The sequence below is a fragment of the Notechis scutatus genome, chromosome 1, assembly GCF_049901735.1.
Source record: "Notechis scutatus isolate UNSWTSFEM ecotype Mainland chromosome 1, rNotScu1.2, whole genome shotgun sequence".
Lineage (NCBI taxonomy): Eukaryota > Metazoa > Chordata > Lepidosauria > Squamata > Elapidae > Notechis > Notechis scutatus.
The window spans coordinates 322,545,325-322,557,846 of NC_142009.1; the positions used below are offsets into that span (position 1 = coordinate 322,545,325).

At 41.4% G+C, this 12,522-nt stretch overlaps 2 protein-coding genes across 7 annotated transcripts in view; one reads left to right on the plus strand and one right to left on the minus strand.

Annotated features, from left to right (window-relative positions):
- The first annotated feature begins 526 nt into the window (after positions 1-526).
- On the plus strand, positions 527-4,951 carry FAM32A (family with sequence similarity 32 member A). Its single transcript, XM_026670914.2, has 4 exons — positions 527-648; positions 1,549-1,693; positions 1,804-1,857; positions 3,984-4,951. The coding sequence occupies exons 1-4, from the start codon at positions 572-574 to the stop codon at positions 4,050-4,052; spliced, it is 345 nt and encodes a 114-aa protein (XP_026526699.1). The 5' UTR covers positions 527-571; the 3' UTR covers positions 4,053-4,951.
- A 2,380-nt stretch (positions 4,952-7,331) lies between these two features.
- Positions 7,332-12,522, minus strand: part of TPM4 (tropomyosin 4) — a 28,195-nt gene continuing 23,004 nt past the window's right edge. For 4 of the 6 annotated variants that reach the window (XM_087952493.1, XM_087952491.1, XM_087952495.1 and 1 more), the window contains 3 exons: positions 11,314-11,376; positions 11,141-11,210; positions 7,332-8,579 (listed from right to left, as the gene is read on the minus strand). In XM_087952493.1, the coding sequence (XP_087808619.1) occupies positions 8,497-8,579; positions 11,141-11,210; positions 11,314-11,376 (216 nt within the window). In that variant the 3' untranslated portion in view covers positions 7,332-8,496. Of the gene's footprint in view, positions 8,580-10,027; positions 10,260-11,140; positions 11,211-11,313; positions 11,377-12,522 lie in introns of those variants that run through there. The other 2 variants (XM_087952494.1, XM_087952492.1) reach the window with 1 other exon arrangement.

Below are 12,522 nucleotides of genomic sequence, written 5' to 3' on the forward strand. Positions count from 1 at the left end.
ACTGGAAGCTTTCAACTGGCCTGCCATCTGTCAGAAATGGTGTGGTAGAGCAAGGGTCTTCAAACTTGGCAAGTTTAAGACTTGTGGACTTCAACTCCCAGAATTCCTGAGCTAACATGACTGGAGGAGGAATTCTGGGAGTTGAAATCCACAAGTCTTAAAGCTGTCAAGTTTGAAGACGCCTGGTGTAGAGTCTCCTGCTTGGCCGTGGGGGACGGGTTGAACTAGGTGACCTACAAAGTTCCTTCCAACTCTGTTAATCTACCTAACTCTAAGCATCTCAGGTAAAACATCCCCTCTGATTTCGCTCGCAGCTCCAGCGCGTTTCCCTTTTGCTTCCCTTAACGTCCAAACAGCAAAACCTTCTGTGACTCATTCCTGGAGCCGCTCTAGCATTTAATTCTCTATGGATAAAGGCAGCCGTTCGCCGGTTTTAGGGATCCGCCCGTGTACGCATTCCGAAGTTTCTTGTTGCTTGGTTCCTTTAACCCGGAAATACTTTCGCAGCCTTGTCCACACAGCCCCCGAGAGAGAGGAAAGGGAATCGTCGATGCGCTGAAAGAAACGGAGGATGTCGGAGTACGAAGCTGTCCAGCGAAGCGCTCTTCGTATAAAGGGGGGCACCGACGGCGGGTCTGCGGGGAAACGGTGAGGGGAGCCTCCCAAGGCAGAAATTGGATAGGGGGCCGCGTAGACGCTGGCTTTGTTTTTCATAATCCTACGCTCGCCCCACTCTTTTGGGGAGGCGGGTCTTCTTTTGCTGTTAGCCGAAAGGGAAATAATAAAATCTTAATTTCTAGCTTTGGTCTTCTGTCAGGAAGCCCTAACAATTTCAATTCAATGTGAGGGATGTGTGTTTGTGTTTATTTTCATAGTCATAAACTGTACACTGAAGATTTAATTTCGTTGTACGAGGTGCAGTGACACTAAACTAAACAACTAAACTAAACTAAACTAATAACAACAGAGTCCTCACGACCAACACTGCAAGAGAAGGATAGAAGGAGGAGTGATTAATTTGGCTGTTGCTGCTGCAGCAAAAGCCCTTCATCAGCTATGGCAGGGATCCCCAAACTTGACAACTTTTAACATAGCTGGCTGGAGAATTCTGGGGGTTGAAGTCCAAAAGTCTTAAAATTGCCAAGTTTGGAGACCTCTCAGCTATGGGAAAGCAAGGCGAGGCTGTCTCGAAAAGAAACTTAAGGCCCACTATTGGAAAGGATTGGTCTTGCAATAGTCACCCACACATTAAAAGGGCAGAGAGGCGAGGCCTTTGGGAAGTTGGTATGGTTTATAGGCTGAAAATGCTTCATTCCACTCCCCAAAATTAAGAAGTGGAGCTATAATTCACGATTAGCAAAGTGTTTTAAATTCCTCATTTCTGCTGTAAAGACCAGGTTATCCTCAGGCTTGTGCCAGTGTTCCAATTTGCCCTTTTCTCTAACAAGAAAATATAATAAAAGGGCATGAAAATGTAGAAAGATGGTATTTTTTTTCTATCATGCTTTGTCAAAGCATTTTTACTTTATCTGAATGGTCTCTTTTTAGAAAGAAGAAGAAAGATAAAGAAAGAAGCAAGATTGTAGACCAGATTGTGAGCAGCAAGAAGCAGGAGGAAGAAGAGGAGAAGAAGCGGGCTCTAGACAAACGTACTCCAGCACAGTTGGCCTATGAAAAAATGCAGGAAAAGCGGGTTGGTATCTAAGAGAGAAAGAGGCCACTACAGAGAGTTTGGGTTAAAGGGAAACAAAAATCTTCCTTGACAAAATGACAATAACCTATAACACCTTTTTTATTTTATAGCAAATAGAACGAATCTTGAAAAAAGCATCCAAAACCCACAAGCAGAGAGTAGAGGTAAGTTCTTGCTTTGGGAGCTACATCTTCTTGCATAATGGCAAACTCTTATTATGGCTTAGCATGCTGTATCACCCAACCTAAGATGCTTTTAAGGAGGAGAAAATATGGATGAGAATTTTCCTCTGTGGATAGATGTAGACTTAAAATGTTAACTCTTATACTGCAAATTGCTATTAAACCTAAGCTATTTGCAAAAGAAGATTAATCAATTTCTCCCCTCAATCTTCCTCACATCCTTCTGTATTATAGAACAGCCTGAGTGATTTTTCTGGTAGGCTGTTCTTTCTTAGTCATTAGAGAAAACACAGAACATAAGAAAGACCTTTGAGATCACATCCAATGCAACGTACAATCTAGTGCAGCATTAGACTACAGCATTCCTAAAAGATGGCTATTTAATCTTTGTTTAAACATCTCTAGATAAAAAGAATCCTCGTTTGGCAATCTGTCCCATTATTTATATTTTATATTTTTATTTTTTCACTGCTCATCTCCCTCAAGAGAGGAGCTCTGAGTTGTGTACAATATATTGAACAGCTTTTACTATTAGGAACTGATGTCCAATTAATGTCTGCTTTAAAATGAAATAATTTATAAACCCATCATTTCTTGACTTCTGGAACAAAACTGAAGTCTGTCCCACCGTAAGAGTTTGACGACTCTTTATAGATGTTTTAAGAATGCACATCTTCAGCCCTCTTTACCCTTCTGGTAAAGATCTAGGTAAACAATCAGTTCAAGGTAATTTATCTAGGTAAACAATTCCTTTGTTTTCAACCTTCTGGAAAATGAATGTCAGAAAAATACTGAATAATCTTGGGCACTTTGCAGTTTTGGTTATATGGAGCATGGACAAGTTGAATATCCCATGTTTTTCTTCCCTGAAAGTTTTCTAATCTGGTTGATGAAGGCATTATTTGAATTTTCTGTTATTTATAGCACACTCCCATAAAAATATCATAGTTTTCCTTGTATTTTTACCCAGTGCTGTTGTCTGGAACCATGTGCTCAGTTAGCTGGATCTCTAAACAGATGTGCACTTTCATTTAATACCATTACTCCTCCATCCATTTTGTCTGATGTATTTCTTTTGAAATATATTTATTTAATATAATTTGTATTTACTACAATTTGACTCATAGTTTCATCATCTAAATCCACAATCATTAAAACAATTCAAAACAAGCAATAAAAATCACACAAATAAAAACTGGCAAGAGCTACCACTGCTCCACCACTGTCCTCCACTTGCAACTGTTTAACAATGGTTCAGAAATATGACAGCCTGGATAAGTAATTTCTGTCCCATCCTCAAAGATACAACTATGACACCATCCAGCAGAGACATGATCACAATGCAGGGATTTGGCAACCAGCTCACATTTACTATATTTGCAATGTGTTGCAGTCACGGATCTTCCCAGCTGGCTTCCGACAGTCAATTGGGGAAGCCATAACGACCAATTTGTTTAACAACAGTGGTAAAATGTTAATTAAATTTGGTTTGGTCACATGGTGACTCATTTAATGATCCATCACTTAGGGACTGAAATTCCTGTCCCAATTGTGATTAAGTCAAGAACCACCTGTATCCCCTTTTCCTCCTTGAACTCTCAGCAGAAGAGCAGTCCTTAACCACCTTCCAAATATTCAAGAAAGGCCCAACCTAATTTTGCAAGAGGTGGCAGACAAGTTGTTCAGTAGAGTTGGGGCAAACATCAATTCTCAATCCCTTCATTTCATGCCAAGTAAGGTGGGATCCTCAGTGTAGTTTAATGAGACATATAACTTCTGTAATTACATGTTCATCATTGGGTGTCTGTTGGATCTCTCCCAGGGCCAGTTTACACATAGCATCAGTGCTATTTTCTGAGCTCTTTTCATTACTTCCAAATGTGTATCCTTGTGATTAGGCTGTTAGAAAAATTATGTCTAATATATTTAAAGTTTCTTATTTTGGATTAATTTAGATTGAATACATACAAGCTAGATTCATTGAAATCGGAGGGATTTTATGTACTCACGAAGAAATTTATTCAAATAGATCTTTGCTGAATCTGGATATTTGTACTCTGTAAAGTAATGAGTTCTTGCTTCTGACTAATATTCTTTTTCTTTCCTAGGATTTTAATAGACACTTGGATACTCTGACTGAGCATTATGACATCCCCAAAGTCAGCTGGACTAAATGAGCACCTTTTTCATCAACATTTCCTTCTGATATCTTTTGTTTCTGAAATAAGCAGGCGTGTTGAGCTGCAACTCATTTGGCAGAATTGCTGTTTTCTTGTAACTTCCTTTTCTTGATCAAACTTGCTTTTAAAGAGACACATGGCACCCATTACTTTGCGTAACTGGCAGTTAGCTGTTTAAGTTATTTCTGCTTTATTGTTGCACATTTAAAGACAAATTAATCCTTGGCTAATTATAGACAAGATCAGGCACGTACAAAACTTAGGATATATGCAGTCTGTTGCTGAAAAGCAGCTCAAGGACAATTTAAATGCTTAGGGTGGGAGAATTACTCTATGTACCGTTTTCTGATTGCTGCATTGTAAAAGTATGCAATAAATATATACAAAGGGAATAATCACATCAGCCAAAGCATTCATCCAGCATATTTCCATCATTTCTCAACACTCTGATCTGGCTTTACTGTCTCCTTGGTATACAATATCAACAATTCCTAAGAAATATTATTTGTAGAAGACAATTCTAATGACTCCCAGCTTCATCTACTGGAAGGACCACTGCATTCTCCACTGTGATTTACTTATGAAAATGTTTAAATAAACTGCAGTAATTAAAAAACACATATCTTGATTAAAAGTAAAGAGCGAGCTTATACCATATTGAAAGTTGAACACCACTGCAAAAAAGTGATATTGAAACTAAATGAGTTGACTAAAACCAGCAATATTGTTTTAATTCTTACCCACTTAAAGCCTGCTCCCATGTACGGGACAACAGGATAATCATTTTGGCTTTGTAGCACCAATGTTTAATTTTAAACCTAAAATCCAGAAAGGGACAAAAATGAAATGTAATGTAAACCCAAATTATATCTCAGTAAATCTATGTACTATTGTGATCTTGTAGTTTTTGTGAACTGTTACAATCTTGTTAACGTTTTATCTTCCTTCAGTTGGTTTTCCTTTAGTTGGTTTGTTGATCCTGTGTAGGGTTTTCCTCTTAAGGCAGGGGTCCCCAACCACCAGTCCGCGGACCGGTACCGGTCCGCGGAACAAGTCCTACCGGGCCACTGGCTTGCTGGGCGCCGCCATCTTTTTTTGATGAAAAAGTGCTTCCGGTGAGCTTTTCCGGGTAGAAAGCTCACCGGAAGCACTTTTTCATCAAAAAAAGATGGCGGCGCCCAGCTAATGCCAGTACCGGGCCGCGCCATAAAAAAGGTTGGGGATACTGGGCCGCGGCGTAAAAAAGGTTGGGGATCACTGTCTTAAGGTGTAGAAGTGTGTTAGGGTGGTGCACCATTTAGGACAGTGGTGGCTAACCTTTTTGGGCTCCTGTGCCAAAAATTGTGTGCGCCCTTGTGTGCCAGCACCCAGAAGGCAATGCCTGCCCCCATGCCCCCTGCGCATGTGCGCACAATCTCCCCACACACACACCTTTCCTGCACTATGCCTCCTAGCTGATTTTCGGCCCATTTGAGGCCTTTTTCGTCCTCCCAGAGGCTTGAGGAAAACTTCTGCAGGCCGAAAAATGGGCCCGTTTCATCACTTCCAGTATTACCAGAAATACAGGAAGTGATGACAGGCCTATTTTTCAGCTTACATAGGCTTTCCTCAAGCCTCTGGGAGGCTGAAAAAGGCCTAAACAGGCCGAAAATCAGCTGTGAGGCACGCACATGCACAGTGAGTTAAGTTTGCCTGCGGCTCACGTGCTGGCACAAATGGCTCTGTGTGCCACCTGTGGCACATGTGCCATAGGTTCGCCATCATGGATTTAGGGTCTGCAAGAATATGATAGTTATACCCATCTGTAATACTTTAAAGCAGCCATTCCTTCTCCTAAGAAAAGACACACTTTTGTGTGTTGCATTCTCACTTCTACAGTGTCCAAGTACTGCAGTCTTACACCATGCATTAAATGCAGTGTGAAAAAACTTTGGACGAATCTGAAAGTTGTCAGTCTGATTTTCAAATTTCTTGTCTACTGCCTTGTCCCCACTCAGTGTCTTGTGCTAAGAAAGTTCTAATTTTGTGCATTTTACTTAAAGTCTAATCCTTTCAGTAGTTTGAGTTGGGTCACAGTTACACATATCCAATTATCTGATGGTGGTCCTGGATTGTTGGGTTTTCTACTGTGAGCAAATGGACAGGACAAATTAAAACATGCAATAATAGATATTCTAATTGAGATTTCCGTGTGGGGAGATTCACTATTCTAAAAGGTGCAACTTGAGAGTAGCCCAGAATTGTTATTGCAGCAGAAAAGGCCTTTTTGCTGTTTGAGTTACCAGGCACCTCTTGTAAACTTGGACATTGCCTCTAAAACAACATTCTTTCATTAGTCTTCAACTTACAATCATTCATTTAGTGACTGTTCAAAGTTACAATAGCACTGAAAAAAATGATTTGTGACTGTTTTACACAAGACCAGTACACTGGTACAGCATCCCCATAATCCCCATGATCAGAATTGAGGTGCTTGGCAATTGGTTCATATTTATGATACCTACAGTATCCCGGGAGGAGGGGGGGTGTCATGTGATCACCTTTTGCAACCTTCTCACAAGCAAAGTCAATGGGGAAGCCAGGTTCCTTTAACAGCCATGTTACTAAACAGCTGTGGCCAGAAAGTTCGTAAAATGGGGCAAGTCACTTAACTGTCTTGCTGAGCAACAGAAAATTTGTGCTCAGTTGTTGTAAGTCAAGGACTACCTGTAGCATCTTCAATATGTTCACACATTCTCTATAGTTCTGCTATTGTGGAGCAAAGATTATGCCAGTCACTACAAAATGGTTCTGCCAGTTACTACCATGTTTTCCCGAAAATAAGACCTAACTGGAAATAAGCCCTAGCATGATTTTTCAGGATGCTTGTAATATAAGCCCTCTGTCGGGGTTCTGACGATTGCCCTAATCATTCCTATGCCTGTTTCCGAGTTGCCACCCTACCCCCAAAATAAGTCCCAGTTAAGATCATCAGCCAGTTAGTACCGTATTTCCCTGAAAATAAGATCTAACCTGAAAATAAGCCCTAATGTGTCTTTTGGAGCAACATACTATAAAACTGGGTCTGATTTTGGGGGAAACAGTACCTGGAGCCACACACATTTTAAATATGCCCTTTGCAGCTTCAATACAAGGTGCTAAATTTAGCCACTGGAGCCATAAAAAAACCAAGCTCAAAAACCAGCTACTGAACACACCATTTCATGCTCTTCCTCTCCCATTCACGTTCTGTTCAGCAGCTGAAACCACACACCAGAGATAATTTTTCTCTTCCCGTTTATCAACACAGCTTTCATCATCAGCTGTCATTTTTGTATTTATTTAAGAATGCCACAATCAAGGAATATGTACTTTAAAAAAATTATTATTAGATCAAAAATCATGTTACAGGATTCTCTTACAGGAGCCAGAAAGTTTTAATACAGATTGGTTTGGGCAATTTTTCCCCACCTTGTAAAATTGAATAAATACAGAAGTAAAAAAAAAAAAAAAACACAAGCAACTCTTTTCCGATCAGAGCACAAGGAAGTAGACCAACAGGAAAATGTGGGGTTTTTTTTCCCCCTGCATCTGAAATCTTCAAGGAGATGAACCAAAAAGGACATTATTTAGAGCATTGGTCGAAACTAGAAAAAACAGTTGTAGCCTTTCTAATTAAGGCACCCACCGTGGAATCCAGTGCTATGAAAATTAAAGCCCATTTGTCCAAGAAAACAATCCAGCCATGCCCTGCCCCTTACTGTGCCCCTCTTCCCTATCTGCTCTGGAGGAGATTTGGAGGGCATTTGCAAGGATTAGGGTGGGGAGAGAACTCACTCTATTTCCAGTTGTACTGATAGAAATATGTTTCCAGCCTTGAACTGCCTCTAAGGAATGTGCAGGCTACTTTATTATTTTTCGTTACATTTTTGCAAGGAAATTTCCCTTGTTCACAGTAACACCCAGGAATCTAAGGCAGAAAAGATTCTCTGGCACTGCGTAAAAGAAACCAAGGACATGAGGCTACCACAGAAGATCCATCCAGATCCACACACAAGGCAAATGTATTTTGTGCTGCAAACCGCCATGAAAAGCACCCTAACTGACAAAAAGCAATTTTCTGCAGAACACCTATGGACTGTGTGTTTCCAGTACTGGATGGGCCTAGCACCTTGGAAGGATCCACGTACAAAAAAACAAAAAGGATTAAAAAAACAACTTTTCCAGTTTCACAATGTGCTTGTCATATAGAACAGGGTAAGAACAGAAGCCTACGTTCGGTTTGTGCCTAAAGCCTTAATATTTCAAAGTGGGGGAGAAAAGAATTGGTCCCATATTTGCTCTTTTGCAGAATGTGAAAGAAAAAGAAAAGAAAAGTGGGTTCAGAAAAAGAAGCTGCCAATCCAAACATGACTGTCAGGGTTTTCTTGACCTTCAAAGTCTGGGTGCCTTCCCCACAGACTTATATGCTGCCCAGTTCACAGAGGGTTTGATCCAACGTTCGGTGCAGAGTCAAATTCTCTTCTTTCGCTAGGGCAACTTTTTCTGGTGAGAATGGGAAAAAATATTAAGAAAAGAAAAAAACAATTTCAAAAGAATAGGACGGGTTCTGAATTCACACTCTAATTCATGTTCCAATTTTAGTTGCCTCTGTTTAAAAACTGCCCAGGGATGGGATTTGACTGGATTGGCTGAACCCCTTGCTCCGAAAACCAGCTGGCAGCGAACCAGTTCACTGCAACTATCACGTGGGCCCGCCCCTGCGCTTTACCTACCTATATCTTCTCAGCTGATTAGTGCGGCACAGTGGATTACCGCTTCTTAGCTGTGTTATTTGAGTGCTGTGCACATGGGCATAGCGCGCGATCAACAAACCAGTTGTTAAACCTTGAAAATCCCACCCCTGAAACAGCCATGTTCCTTCAATTACATCAGGGGTGTCCAACCTTGGCAACTTTAAGACTTGTGGACTTCAACTCCCAGAATTCCTCAGCCAGCTTTGGGAGTTGAAGTCCACAAGTCTTAAAGTTGCCAAGGTTGGACACCCCTGAATTACATCTTTCCCTGTGATCTTATATTATTCTTGTGCCCGATACATTCATCCCAAAGGGCCGGCTGAAGGAGCGAAACCTGTTCTGGGATGGTGAGATTTAAGTAAGAAACACCCAGGAAGTCTGACAAACTGAGGAGCAAAGGTGCCACAACCCTTTATTACCGGAACTGAATTAGTGAAAGGTTTAAGTCAGCAAGAGTCACAGTTGTAGCTGTGTTCAAAGGTCATCAAAGCTCAACCCACTGCTCAAAGGAGGAACTAGCTGGAGATAAGATTTTATACTCCTAAAAAAGGAAAACTCCAGACTGAATTTCCCACAAAATGGCCTGATTCAGTGATGGGATTCTACCAATTTCCCTACCGGTTCGGTGATCGCGCACTTTGCACGTGCACGCACACCTAACATTGCACGTGTGCACAGCTTTTCACATACCAGCCGAGGCTCTGCAGTGCCAATCAGATGAGAGGATAAAGAACAGAAAAGCGCAAGGGGCGGGTGGGAGACCAATCCTGCGTTTCTTTTCTTTCTCCTCTCAGCTGATCATTGGAGCTTTTTTTAAACTACCAGAAGCAATTTTTGTTACCGATTTGGCTGAACCGGCCTGAACTGGTAGCATTTCACCACTGGTCTGATTTCATTGGGTTAGGGAAGGGGTCCCCAAACTTGACAACTTTAAGACTGGCATAGCTGGCTGGAAAATTCTGGGAATTGAAGTCCACAAGCCTTAAAGTTGCCAAGTTTGGAGGCTTCTGGGTTAGGGTGATTTCCAGATCCAAATGGAAAATGAAAATTTTATTTTCAGGAGAGTTATAGAAATAATCTCCAACTCTATACTGTTCTGTTGAATCAGTGTTCAAGCTAAAGTGAAAGAGACTGTCGTTTTATACAGGAAACAAAGAACAAATGCCTTGTACATCATAAACGGCAAGTGAGAAAAGATTCCTGAAATATATATATATATATATATATTTAATTGAAGTGCAATTTTTACAGAAAAAGACTTGTGAAAGCACACAGAGAAAAAGGAAAGCAGAAGCTGCTTAGCAAAAAACTCCAAGCAGGATAGAAAGCCCCACTGTATTTATCTACTACAAGGAAGTCATATCATTGAGTGCGTGGTCCAATTCCTCACTGATGGCCTTGTATTTCAACTTTTGAGCATACAGCTCATCTGCAGGGCAAAGTGTGGCGAGAGAGGCAGGATGAAATGCCGAAATAGCAGGCGCATAGGCAAGTTCAGAGATGTTGCCACAGAGCAAGGAGAGGTGAAAGAGAAAAAGAAAGGGAAAGAAATGAATGTTAAAACACAGAAATGCAAGATGAACATGAAAAAGTAACAGAAAGTTTGGAATGTTGGAAAGATTAAACATTCAATTTTCAGAGCATGAAGAACATTTTAAATTTCAGCTGCTTACACTGGCCTGTTATAATTGCCCTGGATTTGACTGGACCCCAAAGAAGGTTGTTTCAAGCATAAAACATTTCCAAGTAATCAAATCAGGATATTTCAAATTTGGGACAGCTGTTTTGACCTTGGAAGGCACTTTGCCTTCAAAACAATTCTAATTCAAAACATTTTGCACTCCCCTATTCAGTATTATATATGCTACTTTGAGCTCTTAAATCTTTCATTAAATTATTGCAATATTTTTTAAAACTCCAAATGCTATGCAAATTGCAAAGAATGAGCTTTGTTCACCTGAAGACCAACCTATCAAATTAATGACAAAAATGAAAAATGTTCCATCTTAATTATTCTTATCCTCAGGTGCTGTATTACATTGCACCAAGATACTGAGCAAGACTGCCATAAAACGCTCTAGGGCAGGAAAAAGCCTTCTAGAACAGGGGTCTCCAACCTTGGCAACGTTAAGACTTATGGACTTCAACTCCCAGAGTTGAAGCTGGCGAAGGTGGCTGAGGAATTCTGGGAGTTAAAGTTGCCAAGATTGGAGACCCCTGCTCTAGATGCCAATTCACAGAAATGTAATGATGCAAAAAGTATCCCATTAAAAGTTTTCCACACCAAGCTTCAAAAGCTTTATCCCATACCTTCCAAATCATCAATGCTCTTTTCCAGTTTAGCAACTGTTCTCTCTGCAAACTCAGCTCGTGTTTCAGCCTAAGAACAGACAAATAAAGCAATGAAAAGGTTGTACTACGGATCCGACGTCACTTTTCCTCCTTCCATCTCTTAAGCCCAGAAGATCACTGGCCTCACTCACCTCCTTCAGCTTGTCAGTCAGAAGTTTGATCTCCTCTTCATACTTGTCCTCTTTTTCAGAATACTATGGAAACAAGGTTAACATCAATCATTTTGTTTGTAAGAGGAGGGGAGGAGAGTTCCGGGGGAAAAAGGAACTGAAACCATCTCATTTCTTAATTATTTATATATTAGACTTCCTCTAGGATGAAGTCCAGGGACACCAACTCCCTCTTTTACTGAGACCCAAGGGCCACCCATAATATAGGCCAGTGGTGGCTAATGTTTTGGGCTCCTGTGCCAAAAATTGTGCGCGTACTTTCATGCTCATACTTGTGTGCCAGCACCTGGAAGGCAATGCGTGTGCCCCCCACGTCCCCTACGCATGCGCACACAATCCCCAACCACCCTCACCCCACCCCTTACCTGCACTGCGCCTCACAGATGATTTTCGGCCGGTTTGAGGACTTTTTCGGCCTCCCAAAGGCTTGAGGAGGGCTTCTGCAGGCTTCTACAAGCTTTGTAGGCCGAAATCTAGCCCCGTTTTCTCACTTCCTGTTTTTCTGAAAAAAAATGGAAGTGACGAAACAGGGCTAGATTTCAGCCTACAAAGCCTGTAGAAGCTTGGAGAAGCCTTCCTCAAGCCTTTGGGAGGCCGAAAAAGTCCTCAAACCGGCCGAAAATAAGCTGTGAGGCGCACACATGTGCAGTGAGGTAAGTTTTCCTGCAGCTTGTGTGCCGGCACAAATGGCTCTGCGTGTCACACGTGCCACAGGTTCGCCATCACAGTTATAGGCTCACTAAATGTCAGCAACATTATTTAAAGGTGAAGAAGCAAAACAGAAGCATTAAATCATTACTAAAAACACCTCATGTATTTATGATGGTTGCAGTGTCCGGGGGGGGGGGGGTTGTCATGTAATCACCTTTTGCAACCTTCTGACAAGCAAAGTCAATGCGGAAGCCGGATTCACTGAACAATCATCTTACTAACTTAACAACTGCAATGATTCAGTTAACCGCTGTGGCAATAAAGATTGTAAGATGGGGGCAAAATCACTTAACAACTGTCTTGCTCAGCAATGGACATTTTGGGCTCGGCTGTGGTTGTAGCACCCTCAGAGCATCCCCCCCAAAGCAATTAAACCAGCAATTAAACCACATGGCCCACGGGAACCCTCCCTGCCCACTCACTCCTTACCCAGCAAACTTGCCTGCTAAATTGCTATTT